Source organism: Taurulus bubalis (assembly GCF_910589615.1).
Source record: "Taurulus bubalis genome assembly, chromosome: 21".
In the NCBI taxonomy this organism is placed as follows: domain Eukaryota; kingdom Metazoa; phylum Chordata; class Actinopteri; order Perciformes; family Cottidae; genus Taurulus; species Taurulus bubalis.
The window spans coordinates 2,334,328-2,355,745 of NC_136609.1; the positions used below are offsets into that span (position 1 = coordinate 2,334,328).

Here is a 21,418-nt window from a genome sequence, read left to right on the forward strand (position 1 = left end):
CCGCAGGGGTCGGACGCAGTTCAGGCCTCTGTTATTTTTGGCAGGCGGATTACGTTATGTCACGAGATAGATTTGCTAATCCTGTGCGTGCATGTGTGTGTGTCTGTGTGTGTGTGTGTGTGTGTGTGTGTGCGTGCATTGATATGATCCCTAAGCACAGTGGCAGTAAGCTGTAAGCAGAGTTGGTGCTGCACTTAGAGATGATGTAGCACAATGTCAGGCCAATCAGGCGCGCGGTTTTCTTTCTCTTTATTCCTGTTTTCACCTTTGACTTCTCCGTCCATCATTTTTTACATTGCTTCATTTTTGTTGTGCGGTTATGAGTCCTATCTTTAAAATGTTTCTTCTTCTTCTTCTTTCCACTATCTTCTCCCCACAGCCACCTCCAACCCATTTTCCCAGAAGCCCCAGCTCTTCAGCACCCTGCTGTACTCCCTGGTCCCCATCATCGGCCTGGCCGCCGTCGTCCTCTTCTCCTTCTGGATGTGGAGACATCACAAGCTGGCCTACCCGGCGGCCCTCGTCCCCACACATGTAAGTCTCAGAGAAAACCAAAAGCCAGACGTAAAAACACAGATTCTTAAAACTTTCTTTCGTCTCCACGTCCGCGACGCTCGTCACCGTTTCCAGAGGTCACCTGTCAATCAAACGGCGCAGCAGCAACCGCGGTCCACTTACTTCAAAGTCGCTGCTGACGCAGTCGGAGTTTCTCTTTCTGTCGGTTCAGCCGCGGCGGCCATCGCGTCTCGTCTCTGTTCATTGCAAACAAAGAGGAAATGTAAAAACACCCAGATTTACGTATTTTAACTAAAACAGGAATAACCAAGAAAGTTCACCGTTTCTCCGGCACATAATGCAGGTCTAAAATAATAAATGAAATGCAGAAGTGGTCTCATTCTGCTCTGGTTGATTGAGTTGATTTAATGCTCATTACTTGCTCGTGTAAAAAGAAGCCGCTTGTGTTGTGTGATGCAGTAAAAACACCTCTGTTTTTAACTATTATTGCCTTTTCAGTTTCTTCTTCCAGAGTTATGAGTTCTGGTTCTGTCCGTTTCTTTTTTCTCGAGTCTCAGACTCTCAATGCAGCCGTCCGTCGTTGGGACGGTTCTCATTGTGTCGGGCTTTTAAACACATAAGATGGAAACGGACAATCGGACAAAATGGACTTCTGAACGTTTCGTCATTCACCTTTTATCACTCGCTCTCTTTTCTTTTCCTTGTTCAGCCAAACTTGCCATCAGGCCTTTTCCCTAAAAAAAACTCTCATATCTACACGTCTGATCATTTTCATGTCGGCCAGTTTCATCACCTCCTGCAAACCTTTTAAATATCTCCGTTCTTGTAGGACTGAGAATAAGGCTCTGAATTCCTGATTCATTCCTCTTTTCTTTCTTTTTTTTTATGATTTTGAAGGCGGTTTTAACCCGACGGCGGCGGCGCTACATTCTGTGCTGCTCAGCAGCAGCAGGGGGGAAAAGAAAACCCATGCAGAGCTTCCACCGTATGGAAGAGGAGTCAGGGGCCTCTGCATTATTGATGAGGCTTTATATAGGCAAACACAACTAAACACAGAGACGCTCGCAGCGCTGCCTTGGAGGATGTGCTGGTGTTGGGTGGGTGGTTAGTGCAGAGGAGAGACATGCTATTTTTTTAACTTAGTTATTGTATTTGCACAGTGCTAAAGCAGAGCAGGGAAGAGATAAAAAGACAGCGACACAATGGAATCAGATGCTAATGTGCATTGGAAAAACAACACCGCTAAGAGGCTTATGAATCATCCTACCTGGAAGCAGATGAATAAATAAATAAACAACATTGAACAGAACGGGACCAAAGAAGAGCGGATCAGATAACTAATGATGATGCAGCTAAAATATTCATAAAATCACAAGAGGGAGAAAATTAAATCAAATAGCCGCGATGGAACAAATGAAGCCGTGCCGGATGCGTATGATCGCGTGTGCGTGTGCAGAAGTATTTAATGCATGAACGAGTAGGTGTACAAGGACAGGCGGAGGAAAGGAGGTCACTCGTACAAGAGCGTGTTTAAAAGTCAGCTCCTATGCTGTTTCTGGAAGGAGGAGATGCAGTCAACTCCACCCGCCTGCTGCTCGAAGGAGGATAAAACAAACGCAGACGTATTTGCAATCACTATCTGATGCACGTTCAGTTGCTCCGGCATCATCAGCTTGTTTTGTAACGGATTGAGTCGAGTTTTCAGTTTGGAAGATGGAGAAAGACACGGAGAGGAGAGAGATGGATGCAGTGGGAGGGCATTTATTTCTATCTTCTATCTATTTTTATTATATTATATATGTATATTTATATATATATATATATATATATATATATATATATATATATATATATGTATATGTATATATTCGGATATATGTATTATATTTGTTTATATATGTATATTAATATGTAGGTATATATGTATATTTATTTATATACACATATTTATTTATATATTCATATATGTATTATGTTTATTTATATTTATTTATGTATATATATTATATTTATTTATATAAATTCGTATATATATATATATATATATAATTTATTTATGTATCTGTATTTATTTATATATTTATATACATGTATATTTATTTATATTGGTATATTTATTTATTTAAATGTATTTATTTATTTATTTATAGAGAGCGAGAGACATTTTCTGGACTCTAACATATCTGACGTTTGAAGAATGTCTCGTGTTAAAAGCGACTCGTGGCATGAAGTCAAAAGTGATCTGGTTGTTAACGCGCTGACATGAGAGTGGTATCGATCTCCTCGTAGAACTCTTGGCAAGCAAACTAAATGACCAACTTTCCAGTCACTCTCCATGCAAGAGTTGTCCGAAGGCAGGACAGCTTTTTGCAACTCATTGCGTCCAATTTTCATAAAATGTCTACATTTAAAGCGTGGCAAAATCCTCGTTCCGTTCCGTCTCGGCTTTCAGCGACTGGTTGAAACTTGAAAAGCAGAAGCCGTTTTCTAGATTCCCTCGTTTCTGCTTCATCATGCTCGTTCCTGTGCTCCATACGCATTCATGTATTTTTAATGTGACACTTACAAATTGCCCGCACTGGTTGCCAGTTAGCTTTTTTAGCGCCCTGCGTGAGCGGGAAGCGGTTTACGGTCGCTCGTCGCAGGTGTTGGTCGTTTCCCAACATCCGTGTGCTGCTTCTCTTAAAAACCTGGCAGAGCTGTGCTTCACACTGCGCTCTTTTAATCTAAATCTCTAATTAAAAGGAGTAGGAGTGTGATTATGTCACGAACAAGCAGCTGCAGTCGGATCAGAGCACAGAGATGTCACGTATGCATAATGCTGGTTTGCTTCAGTAAAAGCTTCAACCTCCAATTGATGTTCATGTTAATGACCGTAGGAGAAAAATCTATATTTATCTTCATGAAATTCAAATCATCCACGATTTTCTGCACATATTCGGAGGCGTTCATAGACGAAAAAAAGGTCATCAAGCTCCTGCCATTATTTTCTTTGCAAGGTAATGAAACATGCAAAAGTAATTGTTCCCACTTAATGATCTTTAATGGCTTCCTCCTCGAGGACCGAAGGCTCCTGCTGTGTGACGCCGGCTCCTCGTCGGGGCGGGCCGGAGGGCGGAGTCCACAAGGAAGGGGGCGGGCTCCCAAAGTGCACGCTTGATCGACATTTTACCGACTCTACGACCCTTCAAATGATTTTAATCCGGGCTGAAACCCAACTTAATTGCCTCCCGTCATTATGTCACTGTGATCGCGGTCCATCGCGAGCTGCGTATCTGCCACCAAGCCTCCATTATTCACACCACAGTGCGAAGTGGAGGCAAACTGGAATTGATTCTGTCTGAGTACACAGACCCACAGCTTTCACTGGGAGAGGCCTGGAGCACTTAAACGTAAGTCTGGCCTCGTTTTTTTTTCCACCTGGACCCGATTTTCTTATCTCTATCCATCTCGCCAGATCGATTCTGACCAAAATCTCATCAATTGCTTTATTATGGAGCTACTTGCGTCTTGTTTGTCTGGGTGCAGCTTTCCAAAGGACTCCTGGTAGCCAAGAGGACTCCAAACATCCTTGGAAGAAAGGAAGAAAGACCTACTTTGTTTTTAGGGTTGAGTTATGCTTGAAATCCTCTAAACGAGAGACTTAAATGAGCTTTTATTTAACATGAATTGGTCTTTCATGTGGCTGTGTATTGAACTTTAAATACGTTTTTGGTGTTGACCAAAATGTGCCAATACCACATCGCATAGTTCCTGTTTTAAACGGAAAAATATTCTTTTAAAATGTGTTCTTCCAGCCTCTATTCCATGCGAACATATTTCTTAAAGTTATGTTTGAAGAAAGGCAAGCTGTTCTCGTTGAGAAGGACATCCTATTGTACAAGCCGAGCTCTGTGTTCATCTTTTCATTCACTTGTTAACCCAACATTTCTGTCTCTTCCACGATTCTTTTTGTGGGTACATTCATGCATTTCTTTTAGTTTTGTTTCCCTGAGATCCAGGAGAACTTCTTGTGGTCCTTTCACACGTTGCGCAATCCATTTTAAGTTGCTCGCTTAAATTGCTAAAATATACATAAATATACCTGCTTATTGCCCTGGTCCGGAGTGCGATGGAGAACAAAAGGTTGTTCTATCTGCCTCTATTTTAATCCACTAACTGACAGAAAATAATGTCTCTGTTTGCTTCTTATGTTCTTTTTCAACCAGCACGCCTTTCACATTATGGTGGAGGTAAGAGCAGTTCAAATGAAGTTAAAAACCATTTTAGTTCTCCCCCCCTCTCCCTTTCTTCTTTCTTTGGGTTCAGAGCTTGGTATGAATTCTCCACCTCGATCCCAGACCACCATTTTGTTCTTCTTCTCTTTGCTTTTTTTTCGACAGCGTCTTGTTTCCTCGGTCCGCAGCACATTTCTGCCTGTCGTCGTTGTTGTTTTTTCTGCCTGGGTTTATTGCATGGATGGATGTCTTTTGTGTTCCCTGCTGAAAACGTATTGTGCATGGTGGAAAGTGGCCAACGTGGCTCCGAATGCAGCCCCCCCCTTTTCTTTTTGGGTATGAATGTCCACCTGTGATGTTTATGTAACGCACTGTGCCTGATGTGACCCAGTTTCCTGAGCGGTATCTGCTGGACCTATGGCTCCCATAGACGGAGCAGCCGGCATGCTTCCCCATCTCGGAGGAGGGCAGACACATTTTGCATAAGTAGGAGAATTGCCTCTTACCTGGAACATATTGCAAGTCGGAGAGTGTAAATGACTTAAGTACAAGAGGAGCATAAGCCTTTTGCAAATGTGCTTTGGCAGAAATTTGATCAAACTGGAGGAGAAGGATGGCTGCAGACATCGCAGAGAATCCTCATTTCCAAAAGAGGAGGCAGCGCTCTGAATAACAACGTTTTGACTCCTTATTGTCAGTGCAGCCGTCCGGGTTCACTCTCTTGAAGGTCGGGTCGCCAGCGGTTTGTGTTTGACGTGACCTCAAGTTTCACGGCCGTCTCGTCAACGAGGTACGACCTTCAGAATAGCTGCCCGTTGAACTTCCATCTCTAAAAATCAAACTTAGCATTTTGATTGTATTTCATCTGTGAATACCCATCTGCCCCTGAACCCGGGACGAGCCAAACCAGACCAAAACGGACCTGAAGGGTTCTGATGCAAGGGACGATGGTGAAATCCGATTAGGTCACGGGAGACGGTTGAGGGTTGGGAAGAACGGCGTGAAGCAGCAGATTCTGTTTTCCTGCTTCCTGCGGTCTGCTGACGGAGTGTAATGCGGCCCCGCTGGAGGCCACGGGGCCCCGCGATCGGACAAGGGATCCGGTGACTCCCCAGGGGGGCCGGACCCGACCGGGCCGCCTCGTCAGGCCGGAGCCCGGAAGACCGACCAAGAGTTTCCAGAAACAATGCAGACGTAGAGAAAGAAAAGAGTCCCGCGATAAGTTTTAGTTTCTTTTTTTCATCGTCATCTCAAGCAGTGCTGGCATTGAGGATCAGTGCTTCGCCATCAGATCCATCAGATCCATTGAATCCATCAGATCCATCAGTCGGCGTTGTGTCTGTGCAGGACTTCTCCTCGCTCTCCTGTCCTCAGACGTCATCAGGACTTGCATTGAGCTCTTTGTCCGTGTCGAGCACGCCAGAGGCCTTCCGAGATAAATTTGTTCCTCATGCGCATCACGATCGCAGAACAGGGGAAGACACGACATCTTAACCTCAACGAGACTTTCATCACCAAGGACGTCAAATAGAGAAACTTTTTTCTTATGACCATAACTAAATCTGCAGCTTCCTACCAACCTGCATCTGTCATAATCATGATAAAGTACAATGGATGTGCTTTAATTTGTTGCGTTTCTGCAGACTCATCCCAGAATTACATTTAAAAAAACAGCTAATCATGATCAGAATTGGAAATGCTTTAATTACCAAGCACAGGAACGTACAGGAAATTGTTTGGAGATGCAGAAAAATGTATTAAATCGCTACAAAACACTGAGCCGTGCGTTTGATAACATCAGAATCTCCTCCACAAAATCATGATCAGAGTACCGATCACTGCAGACCCAACGATCAATAACTGTACTAACGGCTCGGTGACGCTGGATGGCTTAATGGCACAAGGAGCCACATTCCCGCCCTGCAATTTCCTGTCATATTTAATCGCTCTTGGGTTCTAAATAATCTATTCATATCTCTCATTGTTTGTATTTGTTGGTAATCACATTGGGCTTGTAGAGCTGATTGGGGAGGAAAGTGTTGGATAAAAGCCGAAAATGTCCCCAGATTTCATAACGTCATATATTAGGACTCTTAAATGTGTCGGGTAGACGAGATGAAACACAATCAGGTGGCAGGAAGATGGTTTTACTGTTACTGGACTTATTTGTATTTTATTTAACCAATAACTTTAAATGAAGATGAACCTGTTCGTCACATGGTGCCATGCTACCATATAGCCAAACTCTAATACTGTATATACATATATACATCTATACTCTTCTGATCATTCCCCAATCGACGTGTAGTGGTTTGCCCTGTGGATGGTGACGTTAAAACCTGATTTCAGGGGAGAAAGAATAAAGCACCGATGTATTGACATTTCTGTGAATGTACAGATTGAGTATTTTGGCTCGTACGATGTGTCTTGAAGATGATTTGAAATGAAACCTGCAGCTGCTGCCACGTGTACAACCTGCACTCAATAACAGATTAGACTGCGTGAAACTGCAGCATCCCGGGGGAGCCGTCCTCTCTTCCCCGGAGCAAACAACACCATAAGTTAGATGTTCACAAGTTCACAAACGGATATTCTGCAACTTACTTCTCAAAGAATGCATGATTATTTAGGTTATTGCATCATCACAGCAGCTCACCATACTAGAGCCTTTTTGTTGGCTATTGGTGGGTTGATGTAGTGTTATATTCCCATGTATCGTATATTCCCATGCACGTATTTAAGTACCTCAGCAGTCGTTTAGTGTGAACTTGAAGCTACAAAGTTCAGGAGCAAAGCAACATTTTCAGGTGGATAAAAATCTAAACCCATAAATGCGACTCGGTGGTGTACGGTTTGCTTCTGTTGCCACAATAATCCTGTCAGGACAGGCGCTTAAAAAGACGTGTGTGTGTCTTTAAGAAAGGGTGAGTGCCAAAACGCTGGCAGTAATGTACCTTTTTTATATTTTTATACATCCCTCGCAGCCAAAGAGGACGCATTATGTGTATTTAATCTGGTCTCTCGTATCGCCGGCGAACCTTTTCACCCCAAAAAAAAAGGGTTTTATGGGACTGCCGAGCGCTTTTGATATGTTATCACGCGGCTGGAATGGATCCTGTGGGCCTCGGGTCTTGAAACTTGCTCCAGCTTATCGAGCAGCTCGTAAGCCTTCAGTTCAAGTAAAAACATGAACATCGGCGCGTTGCAGGGAACGCTTTCCCCTTTTCTCCCCCTCGCTCTCTCCCCGACAACAGCAATACGGAGGCATAGTTGAGATTTTTACAGAAGCGTATCTGGTTTCATCAAAGGCCATCAGTCATGTGCTCGTCTTTCTCCTCTCTACCTTTTATCCTTTTGGAAATGTGACTCCCTCGCCGCATGCTTCTTTTCACCCCCTCTCTCTCTATATATCCTCGTTCGCCCTCTGTCCTTCCCCGTGAAGTCACATGTGAAAGTGATCGGCTTAATCCCGATCACCAGCTGTGTTTAACCTACTTTAGACTTGGAACACTTGGCTTCCTCCGCGTTCACTTTTGTTTATTCGGGATTAGCGTGAACACACGGTTTGACCCGAACGGCATTGTTCTTTAATCAGCCGGCGTGGTGCTCTCATGTTGGAGGCTGAGCTTTGTGTGCGTTGCTCAGTGGTAGTCCAGGCTTTTTCATTTGATTCAAACTGGCACCTTTTCCCCCGTTACAATCCCGCTTCTGTAAACTCAAGCGAACGCAGCCTCCGGGGGTTTAATTTAATTTAAAATGAATGAATCCAAACCCCCCCCTATTTAATATGCCGTGTCCTCGCTGCCAGACGACTTTCACAGCGATAATAACGCTGAACGCAAACATGCAGAGTCTGTAAAGTGCTTTAACGATCAAATAAAGCAAACAGGCGTAATATAAATATAGCAAAAGCAACGAGGATCCTCAACGTAAAGAATCAAGTTCTCTGAGAGCATCGTCACATCAAAGGGAGACGATGTGATTTTAATAGAGAAAAGAATGAAGAATAACTGTCCTGTCTTTTCTTTTCCTTTATTTTCTCTGCCCTCTTTCTCTCTTTCTGTCTCTCTCCCTCCCTCTGTCTCTCTCCCCTCTCTCTGTCTCTCTCCCTCGCTCTCTCGCCCTCCCTCTCTCTCTCCCTCTCTGCCCTTTCTCTCTCACTATCTCTCCCTTTCTGTCTCTCTGCTCTCTCTCTCTCTCCCTTTCCCTCTCTCTCCTCCTCTCTCTCCCCCCAGGACCCCGGCCCCTCCCCCCCGTCCCCCATCCTGGGGCACAAGCCCCTGCAGCTGATAGAGATGAAGGCCCGCGGTCGCTTCGGCTGCGTGTGGAAAGCTCAGCTGCTGAACGACTTTGTGGCCGTGAAGATCTTCCCCATTCAGGTGAGAATCTGTGAGACACACAAAAGATGTGTTATTATATCTCCAGTTCTAATATATCAGTTCAGATGTGTTTGATTCTTTTGTTCAAGATTAATGGACCTTTTTTTAAAGTCTTGGCTTACTGTGATGTTAAAGATGATCAGTGTCACGACTTGAACAACCTGGAGGAGGTTTCATAACGAGACACATATTGTTTTTATACAGGGTTCTTTTCATGATGTTTTCAGACATTTGCAGTGGAGTTTTGTTCTCACTGTGGATTGGAGCTGAAGCTAATAAATATATAATACATATATCTGACTACTGCAGAGTCGTTACATTACATCCTTTACCTTCAGACACCTAAAACATGGAGGAAACTAGGGTGCAGGTTGAAAAAGCAGCCTTTTGATCGGGCGTCTCGACGACAGGAATAACGTGTGCTCCGTCTCTCCGTCTCTCCGTCTCGTCCAGGACAAGCTGTCGTGGCAGAACGAGTACGAGATCTTCTGCGTGAGCGGCATGAAGCACGAAAACATCCTCCACTTCATCGGCGCGGAGAAGAGGAACAACAACCTGGACCTGGAGCTGTGGCTCATCACCGCCTACCACGAAAAGGTACGCCGGCCGCTAGCTTTCATGCTACCATCTTTCATGCTACCAGCTTTCATGCTACTAGCTTTCATGCTACTAGGTTTCATGTTACTAGCTTTCATGCTCCTGACTCATGTCTTTGTGTTATAAGGAGCCGTGCAGGTCGGAGCTGAGCGAAGAATTTTAACAAGCACAGGCAGTACATAAAATGTTGTTATGCAGTTTAATAGCAAAGCAAACCTCTTTTTCTAACGTCACTCCATTATTTTGACGACTTTAACTGCCCACTTTACATACATTTACAAAATCTGCTTTCCATTTCACCTAAAAAGGTCACAAGAGCTTTTCCACCGATGGAAAAGTACAAAATCTGGTTTCAAAGCGACTTCTAAACTTGGTTTAAACATGACGAGCTAAGCTAAGCTAGCTTTAACTCTGGGAAAGTATTGTTGCGACAACGGCGTTAGCGCCGCATCCTCGCATCCAAAATAATTCAATCTGAAACTAAGACTGAAATGAACGAGTCCAAATCAGGACTCTGGTTTCCACAACCGAACAGGAGGTTGTTTGTGAAATCCAGACATGTTAACGTCGTAAGAAACAACGCAAACGCGCCACAGGAGACGCCCGATGGCCGGTGAGCTCCAGTTACTGGACAACCCAGCTGTTTGTGTTCCATCGGCCGCTAATAAAGTTGTAAACACTGGGAAAAAAATGGGGAAACATGCATGAGGCCTGCTTTGTATCGCTAATCCATAATTACAATATACTTCACGCTGCTCTTTTTCCCTTTTTATAAGCTGTGTTTTGTGGATTTTAGCTTTGTTGGCCCCGGGGCGCTCGCAGCTTTAAGTGCTTCTGTGTTCTGAGGGTCGTTACCGACGCTCGCTCGCTTGAGTCGTCCCGGCCAGGAATGTATAGAGACCGTCCCTGTGTGAATTAAGGTTGAAAAATTAAAGGTTGTGGGTGCGGAGGCGGGGCTTTAACCCACAATGCACCTCTCGGTGAGCCACTTAACCCTGCAGCCGCTCTGCAAGCGCTCCTCTGACTCTGAAGCTCTCAGAGTAGAAACGACATTGAATAAAAGAGTTTTAAAGCAGTTTTAGGCTTCGTGCCTCGCCAAGCATGCACTGTAATTATTGTCAGAAGATACATAACTTTAACTCCAAACTACAAAAAAAAACTTGTCCTTCCTGCCAGTTTTTTGAGAGCGGGTGTCAGAATGTTGGCCACGCCAGCTCTGGCTGAACCTTCGCTTGTGCAACACAGCTGGAGTCGTGATTGCAGAGTTCAGTCTCCTTGACAGCTGATTTATGCCTTGATGTTTGCTGCGTCGAGGCAGTTTCGTGTGTTGAGGTTTGCAGGATCTGTAAGCGTGCACCGGCTTGCTTGAAAGGATGCAGGCCCCTTCCGAAACTCCCCGTAATTAAAAGCCTTTTCACATCTTGGACAATGCATACTTAATCATAGCTGCGAGGGATGTTGTCTTTCTTTTTAACAAGGTGACAGGACTTACAGATACTGAATAAACCCAGGTGTGAACACACAAAGCAGTGGTCCAGAAACAGAATACAGATTAGAGTGATTGACTGTCTGTTGGAGCTGCCTGCCCCCTGGTGGCCACTCCTGCCACTACATCTGTCTTTGGCCTTGCCGGAAGTGACCTTGTATCATATTGACACACATTATGTAAGAACAAAGATGTGGAAAGGATAAGGAACGCCTTGTCTTGGAGCCAAATCCCCAATTATGTGTCAATATTTATTATAAATGTATTCAAATGTGACCAGTATCTAAAAATACTCCACTTTGAAGTTATTATTTTGCTTGTTTGTTGTTTGTTGTTGTCTCCGCATGTAGAATAGTACAATAACTGTGTGTTTGCTGATGAAGAGCCTGCGTCCTTCATCCCTTGATATGTAGACATGAAAGAACGTAGAAACACGAGCACTTATCAGAGCGCCGTTATTCCCCGAGAACAATAAATGAGCTTTACGTTGGCTCGCTGACAGGAGACCAAAGGACGTCACTGTGGTTTTAAGAGGACACTCGGGAGGTCGTGAATTTCATTCATCACCCTCCGTTGAATTATTAAAGTCCAGAAATCAGCAACAAATACTTAAATACATTGAATAAACACACGACATGGCTCCTCTCTCTTCCCGTGCGTCTCCAGGGCTCGATGACGGACTACCTGAAGGCCAACGTGGTGTCGTGGACCGAGCTCTGCCACATCACTCAGACGGCGGCCCGCGGCCTGGCCTACCTCCACGAAGACATCCCGGGACACAAGGACGGACACAAGCCCTCCATCGCCCACAGGTTCCACTCACTTTAACATCCACAATGGCTTTTATCCAAACGTCTGCATCACATCCTGTTCTCCACTCACTGAGTGTGTTTTCCTCGTTGTCTCTCAGGGACATTAAGAGTAAGAATGTGCTGTTGAAGAGTAACCTGACCGCCTGCATAGCAGACTTCGGCCTGGCCCTGGTGTTTGAGGCGGGGAAATCGGCAGGAGACACACACGGACAGGTACGGCTTCCAGGTGGAGGTTTAAATGTGGACAACTGGTCCACGTCTTCACCAGGTTTTCCCGCCTTTTTAAGTTGGAAGCTGGCAAAGCCACAAACGAATGACAGTGTTATATTATGAAATACCTCACGGCGCCTATAGGTGGCAGCGTGGGCCGTACATCTGGATACGGGGACATAAACAATCATAAAGTGTTATTTTAACATCTGGAGCTGGTGACACATTTATATGGTTAACTGTGTGTCATGCAGGGTTCTTACAGACATGGAAAACCTGGAAAAGTCATGGAATTTTTAAATGGTTATTTCCAGGCCTAGAAAAGCCCTTGAAAAAAAAAAGGTTTTGTAAAAGTCATGGAAATGTGTTATATTCGTGGATTCATGACGTTCATTTAAAATAATGAATTTGCTTTTAAAAGAAAGACTCAAAATATAAGCAGGCATACATACAGGCATCTATATAAATGTTTATTCTTTTAATCAAACTATTGTCTCATTCATTTGTGTCATTTAAGGTTTACTGTATGCTTTGTATTCTCATTGTTAGTTTAAATACTACATTTACTCACTTTTTACTGTTTACACCCAGATTTCACTAAATGTTTGTCATGGAAATGCATTGGTCATAATGTGAATGAACCCTGGTCATACAGGGACCAGTTTACGGCTCCCAGTATGACACACAGTTCGATGACGATGATGTTTGCTCATGGAAATTTGGTTTAAAGTCATGGAAAAGTCATGGAAATCCATTGGTCAGAATGTGTGTGAACCCTGTGGGTGCTTGAAGCACCCTGAATAGCTTTAGAGCAGAGGATTATGGGAAATCTCTTTACTGGACTGAATTCACTAAGGACCAATCTCCACCGACAGTGAAAATAAATAAATATATATATATATCCCCCTTCCCATTCTTCACTTATTGATTGCTTGTTTTATATAAACGCTGCAGGCTTTGTGATTTTACAATATCTCGGCCAACTCGATACACGGTTCAGTTTGAAGCCCAAGTGGCACTTAACGCACCCTTCAAATAATCATAATAATGTTTGATCATGGAAATTTGGTTTAAAGTCATGGAAAGCATTGGTCATAATGTGAATGAACCCTGGTCATAGGGACCAGTTTACGGCTTCCACTATGACACACAGTTCGATGGCGAGCATCACTTTTCGCCGTCTCAGCACATCTGTGAGCTGCGTCATAACTTCCTCACGACTAACGCCCTGATTTTCCGTTCGTGTTTCTGTCCCGCCGCCGACCTCTGACCTCTTGCCCCGTTTCCCTTTTGACCCCCTCAGGTGGGAACACGGCGCTACATGGCTCCCGAAGTCCTGGAGGGCGCCATCAACTTCCAGCGCGACTCTTTCCTGCGCATCGACATGTACGCCTTCGGCCTCCTCCTCTGGGAGCTCGCGGCACGATGCACCGCCGCCGACGGTGAGGGCCGGCGCCACGCCGCAGTGCGGTTTGTTTCCCCGACGTGTGCGTGCTGTGTTTAACTCTGTGTGTCGTTCACAGGCCCCGTGGACGAGTACATGCTCCCGTTCGAGGAGGAGGTGGGTCTGCATCCGTCTCTGGATGACATGCAGGACGTCGTCGTTCATAAGAAGCTGAGGCCCATTCTGAGAGACTGCTGGCAGAAACACGCGGTGAGACCCTTTGTTGTCTGAATATCCTAAACAATGACACCGGGGACGTCTTATTATATGTATTTATCAGGGCTGTGTGGTATACCGGTTCAACCACACAGGCAGGCAGCAACATTTCTTTTTCACCGCTGAGGGCGCAGCGGTCGGAGCTATTTACGTGTCATGTTATAACTTTAGTCATGGTTGTAACTTTAGTCATGTTATAACTTTAGTCATGGTTATAACTTTAGTCATGTTTGTAACTTTAGTCATGGTTGTAACTTTAGTCATGGTTGTAACTTTAGTCATGTTATAACTTTAGTCATGTTATAACTTTAGTCATGTTATAACTTTAGTCATGGTTGTAACTTTAGTCATGGTTGTAACTTTAGTCATGGTTGTAACTTTAGTCATGTTATAACTTTAGTCATGTTATAACTTTAGTCATGTTATAACTTTAGTCATGTTATAACTTTAGTCATGTTATAATTTTAGTCATGTTATAACTTTAGTCATGTTATAACTTTAGTCATGTTATAACTTTAGTCATGGTTGTAACTTTAGTCATGTTATAACTTTAGTCATAGTTATAACTTTAGTCATGTTATAACTTTAGTCATGTTATAACTTTAGTCATGTTATAATTTTAGTCATGTTGTAACTTTAGTCATGTTATTACTTTAGTCATGTTATAACTTCAGTCATGGTTGTAACTTTAGTCATGTTATAACTTTAGTCATGGTTATAACTTTAGTCATGTTATAATTTTAGTCATGTTATAACTTTAGTCATGGTTGTAACTTTAGTCATGTTATAACTTTAGTCATGGTTATAACTTTAGTCATGTTATAATTTTAGTCATGTTATAACTTTAGTCATGTTATAACTTTAGTCATGGTTGTAACTTTAGTCATGTTATAACTTTAGTCATGGTTGTAACTTTAGTCATGTTATAACTTTAGTCATGGTTATAACTTTAGTCATGTTATAATTTTAGTCATGTTATAACTTTAGTCATGGTTGTAACTTTAGTCATGTTATAATTTTAGTCATGGTTGTAACTTTAGTCATGTTATAACTTTAGTCATGGTTATAACTTTAGTCATGTTTGTAGCTTTAGTCATGTTATAACTTTAGTCATGGTTGTAACTTTAGTCATGTTATAACTTTAGTCATGGTTATAACTTTAGTCATGTTATAACTTTAGTCATGTTATAACTTTAGTCATGTTATAACTTTAGTCATGGTTATAACTTTAGTCATGTTTATAACTTTAGTCATGTTATAACTTTAGTCATGGTTATAACTTTAGTCATGGTTCTAACTTTAGTCATGTTCTATCTTTAGTCATGTTATAACTTTAGTCATGGTTATAACTTTAGTCATGTTATAACTTTAGTCATGGTTATTACTTTAGTAATGTTTGTAACTTTAGTCATGTTGTAACTTTAGTCATGTTATAACTTTAGTCATGGTTGTAACTTTAGTCATGTTATAACTTTAGTCATGGTTTTAACTTTAGTCATGGTTGTAACTTTAGTCATGGTTATAACTTTAGTCATGTTATAACTTTAGTCATGGTTATAACTTTAGTCATGTTATAACTTTAGTCATGGTTATAACTTTAGTCATGATATAACTTTAGTCATGTTATAACTTTAGTCATGGTTGTAACTTTAGTCATGTTATAACTTTAGTCATGTTATAATTTTAGTCATGTTATAATTTTAGTCATGGTTTTAACTTTAGTCATGGTTCTAACTTTAGTCATGGTTGTAACTTTAGTCATGTTCTATCTTTAGTCATGTTATAACTTTAGTCATTGTTCTAACTTTAGTCATGTTGTAACTTTAGTCATGGTTGTAACTTAGTCATGTTATAATTTTAGTCATGTTATAACTTTAGTCATGTTAAAACTTTAGTCATGGTTATAACTTTAGTCATGTTATAACTTTAGTCATGGTTGTAACTTTAGTCATGTTATAACTTTAGTCATGTTATAATTTTAGTCATGGTTTTAACTTTAGTCATGGTTCTAACTTTAGTCATGTTATAATTTTAGTCATGGTTTTAACTTTAGTCATGGTTCTAACTTTAGTCATGGTTCTAACTTTAGTCATGTTATAACTTTAGTCATGTTATAACTTTAGTCATGTTATAACTTTAGTCATGGTTATAACTTTAGTCATGTTCTATCTTTAGTCATGTTATAACTTTAGTCATGTTATAACTTTAGTCATGGTTGTAACTTTAGTCATGTTATAACTTTAGTCATGGTTATAACTTTAGTCATGTTATTACTTTAGTCATGTTGTAACTTTAGTCATGTTATAATTTTAGTCATGGTTTTAACTTTAGTCATGGTTCTAACTTTAGTCATGGTTCTAACTTTAGTCATGTTATAATTTTAGTCATGTTATAACTTTAGTCATGTTGTAACTTTAGTCATGTTATAATTTTAGTCATGGTTTTAACTTTAGTCATGGTTTTAACTTTAGTCATGGTTCTAACTTTAGTCATGGTTCTAACTTTAGTCATGTTCTATCTTTAGTCATGGTTATAACTTTAGTCATGGTTATAACTTTAGTCATGGTTATAACTTTAGTCATGTTATAACTTTAGTCATGGTTATAACTTTAGTCATGTTATAACTTTAGTCATGGTTCTAACTTTAGTCATGGTTATAACTTTAGTCATGTTCTATCTTTAGTCATGTTATAACTTTAGTCATGTTATAACTTTAGTCATGGTTATAACTTTAGTCATGGTTATAACTTTAGTCATGGTTATAACTTTAGTCATGTTATTACTTTAGTCATGTTGTAACTTTAGTCATGTTATAATTTTAGTCATGGTTTTAACTTTAGTCATGGTTATAACTTTAGTCATGGTTCTAACTTTAGTCATGTTATAATTTTAGTCATGTTATAACTTTAGTCATGTTGTAACTTTAGTCATGTTATAATTTTAGTCATGGTTTTAACTTTAGTCATGGTTCTAACTTTAGTCATGGTTCTAACTTTAGTCATGTTCTATCTTTAGTCATGTTATAACTTTAGTCATGGTTATAACTTTAGTCATGGTTATAACTTTAGTCATGTTATAACTTTAGTCATGGTTATAACTTTAGTCATGTTATAACTTTAGTCATGGTTATTACTTTAGTAATGTTTGTAACTTTAGTCATGTTGTAACTTTAGTCATGTTATAACTTTAGTCATATTGTAACTTTAGTCATGGTTGTAACTTAGTCATGTTATAACTTTAGTCATGGTTGTAGCTTTAGTCATGGTTATAACTTTAGTCATGTTATAACTTTAGTCATGGTTATAACTTTAGTCATGGTTATACCTTTATAACAACAATTAATAACCCACAACTAACACTCTATCAGGTAAAACATCACGACACAACAGTTTGTGACACATAAGCAATTTGTAACATTTATAAAATGACACCGCCGAACTGCATGCTGGGTAGAGCTCGACCACTATCACACCAAGAGGAAACTCCGTCGCAGGAAGAGACAGACTCTTCCTGTCTTCCTTTTTTGTTTCACCTACATTCCCCTGGGTCCTAAGTCCCTCCATGTTTAGCTTCCTAACACCCTCTATGTACCAACGTACAAACAGCTGCTCCTTTTCGACGTCAATGAATGTGTTTAGTCGGAAAAAAATACAGTGAAACCGCCAGAATCTTACAAAATACTGTGATATGAATTTTAAGATTTATATCTCCCTCTCAGGGTCTGGCCATGCTTTGCGAGACCATCGAGGACTGCTGGGACCACGAGGCGGAGGCGCGCCTGTCCGCCGGCTGCGTGGAGGAGCGCGTCGGCCAAATGCAGCGCCAAGCGCCCGCCGTCGGCCTCGAGGAGATCGTCACCGTCGTCACCATGGTGACCAACGTGGACCTCCAGCCCAAGGAGTCCAGCTTGTGATCGACCCCGACCCGCCAGCGGAAACACCGAATCGAGTGGCCGACCCTGGTTGGTTGGCGTAGTGGTTTTTTTCTTTCCATTTTTCCGTTTTTACCCCCTTCTTTTTTCTTTCTTTTTTTGGGGGGTTCCTCTAAGTGCGGGCCGCTACTCGCGTTCAGGAAAACCGCCGGCGCCCACCTCACCGCATCGACCGGCATCCATTTTGCGTGCCGGAGGATTTTAACACTTCGACGGTCGAAAACTTTTAACGATTCGGGAGGAAAAACGCCGACGTCACCGAGTGACGGCGCTGACACTCGACGGACACTTTTACCATGTATTGTTTTATACACACATACACACACACATACACACACACCTAGGAGGTCGACCTGTTGTGCTCGGTTTTCTACAGAGAGAGAAGAACTTCACAGAACTCTCGGTGCATTTTAGTATAAAACAATACTTGATAAAAGTGTCCGTCGAGTGTCAGCGACCTCACCGAGTGACGTCGCTGACACTCGACGGACACTTTTATCAAGTATTGTTTTATACACACACACACACACATATAGGAGGGTGACCTGTTCTGCTTGGTTTTCTACAGAGAGAGACGATCTGGCGGAGGAATTTCACAGAACTCTCGGTGCATTTTAGTGTAAAACAAACAACAACAACAAAAAAGAAAAGAGAAAGAAAAAAAAAAAAAGACGAGCCCCCGGCTCTCGATAAATTTGCTGTTTTCTCGTGTGCGTTTTTTCTGAAGAAACGACTATCGTTCTGCCAATAAGCAACGGCTTCTGAATGTTTTTAGTGTAATGCTGCTGTACATAGTGTATTATGGACCCAGACAACTTGGTAATCAAGCTTATTTTAAAGGGGGGAGGGATAGGGGGGGTCCATTTTCAAGCATTACGACGATGAAAAAAACCATAAACCTCCTTCAACCAGGTATACCTCAGTTCAGATGGACACAGTTTAAATTAGTCCCTCTCCCCGGTCAGTCATAGCTCACCTTCCACCACCTCGGCTCTTCACCACACCCAAAACTACCCTCCGTCAGCCGTGACTCATGGGTAATGTAGTCAGCAGAGCCTCTGTACACACACCTTTTATGCTCCCCCGATCTCAATCTCAAGTTTTGATTTGTGACTGAATATGAACTTTCTCCTCTTTTTGTTTATTTCTTTTCTCTTTGACATTTTTCTTCTGATGATTTAAAGAAAGAAAAAAAGAACACCCCCACGATGAAGCTGTCGTTTAAAGTGATTTTTTTGGGGGGGGGTTTGCCGTGTCAACTCAACGGAGTAATAATATCTATCGCTGACGAGCCTAATTTGGGCCGTGAGATCTGGATATACAGTATATGTATTTATATCTCTCTGGATGAGCGCTGGGTACCAACTACTGATGCCTTTTTGATATTTAGCATCACGCGCTTCACGACCGCCACGCTCTCGGTGGTCTGACTCCACCTGTGGAGGAAGAAATACACACATGTTGTGTTTCGGAGCGACGTCATTGGTACCCAGCGCCCATCTGGATTCATACCTGTATTTAGCTGAGCCAGCTTGCTTTTGATTTGATTGCACACACACACACACATCTCCTTTTTTTCTTCTTCTTTTGTATTACTATCAAGAGTTTCTGCTCTCTTTTGATACACCTCAGGAAACTTTGCTACTCACCACTTACTCGCATCCTCTTCCTCCTCATCCTCCTCTGGACTGGAGTACCTCCTCTCTGTGCTGATACTTACGCTCTTCTCTCTCTCTTTCTCTCGACTCATCTCGACATGTAACATTTAGCCGTGCTGTCGTTATCAGAAACGGATCAAATTTACTCTCTACACTAATCTCAGACAGGTGCATCGTACCGGTCTAACCTCGTCAACGCTACACAGGTGATTATACGTTTTCACCACCGATAAACTGTCACCAAGATGCAGTTTTTTGACGACGGCACGGCTAACGGCGGCGAGACGAGCTGAGGCGAGGACGCTCTCCTCCATCCCGGTGCCATTTCTACGTTTCCGTATGAGTTCCTCTTGTAGATGTCAGGCAAAACGGATGTATCTGTCGCTGTTGTGAAAGCGGTGACTTTTTTTTTTTTGGAGTCTTTATTTCTTCTGAGGGACATAGAACACTGGTGCCGGCAGACCTGCAGTCTCTCCTCAAGCTTTTGGGACGGTTTCACAAGACGCAGTTTAAAATCTAGCGTTTGAAAATCAAAATCGGCGGAATCATTAAAAATGAAGAAGCTTCTTTCTGCCAAACCATTTATAATCCTCCAAACGTTGCTTTTTAAGTCAGCGCCGTAAAGTAAATCAATGTTCATCAATGTTCCCTAAATATTCTGGTATTCACTGTATTTATTCCCATTTTTCTGGAACACTTTACTACTTAACTAAACAAAAAAAAGGCAGTTTTCCACCAAACTACAAGAGCTCAAAACGACCCACAGAAACCGCTAAAGTTCCCGAGGAGGAAGTGACGGTCAGGTTTGAGACATTATCTCAGTCCACGATAAGACTATTGCAACAACACAGCAAACCTGAAGGAAGTTAAAGCCATCTTCTTATTTACTCACTGTAGCACAAGAACAATATTCACATCAATATCGCTTCCCTTTGCCGCCGCTCTTCAATAACAGCCATTGTGTGCGGTCCTCAGAAGCTGAAGCTGCACCGTCTGTTCTGCAAACCCGTCAATAAGCACTACCTCACTCATCGGGATCTCTTTGGGGTGGAACGTGTGGCGAAAGTAGAGAAGGGACTCAAAGTCCGTCAAAAGGTTCCAGTTTGGGGGATTATTTCCGGGGGTAGACTCTCGTTTCTCCCCATAAATTTGAGACGACTCATCATTTTTACCATTTTTGCGTGAAGCTTTTCCTATAACTGTACGAGACAGACGCTGACTGGCACGAACCGAAAGGAAAAACACAAGTATTACTCTTTTTTTACCCAAAAGTATAAAACTTACCAGTATTTAAGTGGATTCTAAAACCCGCCTCCAAGTGTCGGTTGGTTACCAGCCAAACTCATCAGCCACAGCAAGCCAGCTTCCGGTTGGCGGTCGAGTCCCAGTTCTGAAGGTCGAGTCCCAGTCCTGAAGGTCGAGTCCCAGTCCTGAAGGTAGACGCGTCGAACAGCTGGAGTTTAAACGGCGCTTGAGAAACCGACCCAAACCAACAAATACCATTCAGGGATTCAGTACTATGCTTTTCTAAGTTCTAGCAAGTTATATGCAACCAGTGCCGCAAATTACCCTACACTTCTGTAGGTCCAGCTGCAGGAGTGACTTTCAATACAGACTCACAAATAACTTGTAGCATTTTAATTTCTTTTTTTTCTTTTTTTTATCCGTTACCTTGCATATTGATGTGTTGTATTTATTTTTTAATTTACAGGCCTGAGGTTTTGGGTTATCATAACTCAGGTGCAACTCTGAATAAAGTTGTAAGAGTTGGCACGATTTACGGTTGTTGTTGGGGGAGGGGGGGGTTCAGTTGTTATTCAGGAAATACTTTCATTGATTCAAAAAGAAAAGATATAAACTGTAACGTGCTTCTTTCTATTCAGTCTACGGACAAACGACCGAGAATGAATGTTCTTCAGACTCCTGGATTCCAGTATCGTGTGTGTTTGGTG

General features: G+C 42.0%; 1 protein-coding gene across 1 annotated transcript in view; it reads left to right on the plus strand.

Moving 5' to 3' along the window:
• LOC306752988 (activin receptor type-2A-like) overlaps positions 1–17,790 on the plus strand; it is a gene marked incomplete at both ends in the record, with an annotated part of 34,591 nt that extends 16,801 nt beyond the window's left edge. Inside the window, 8 exons of the mRNA XM_079236820.1 lie at positions 380–534; positions 8,969–9,112; positions 9,566–9,709; positions 11,862–12,007; positions 12,106–12,220; positions 13,521–13,659; positions 13,741–13,871; positions 17,596–17,790. Coding sequence (XP_079092946.1) covers positions 380–534; positions 8,969–9,112; positions 9,566–9,709; positions 11,862–12,007; positions 12,106–12,220; positions 13,521–13,659; positions 13,741–13,871; positions 17,596–17,790 — 1,169 coding nt within the window. The remainder of the gene's footprint in view (positions 1–379; positions 535–8,968; positions 9,113–9,565; positions 9,710–11,861; positions 12,008–12,105; positions 12,221–13,520; positions 13,660–13,740; positions 13,872–17,595) is intronic.
• Between the last annotated feature and the right edge of the window lie 3,628 nt (positions 17,791–21,418).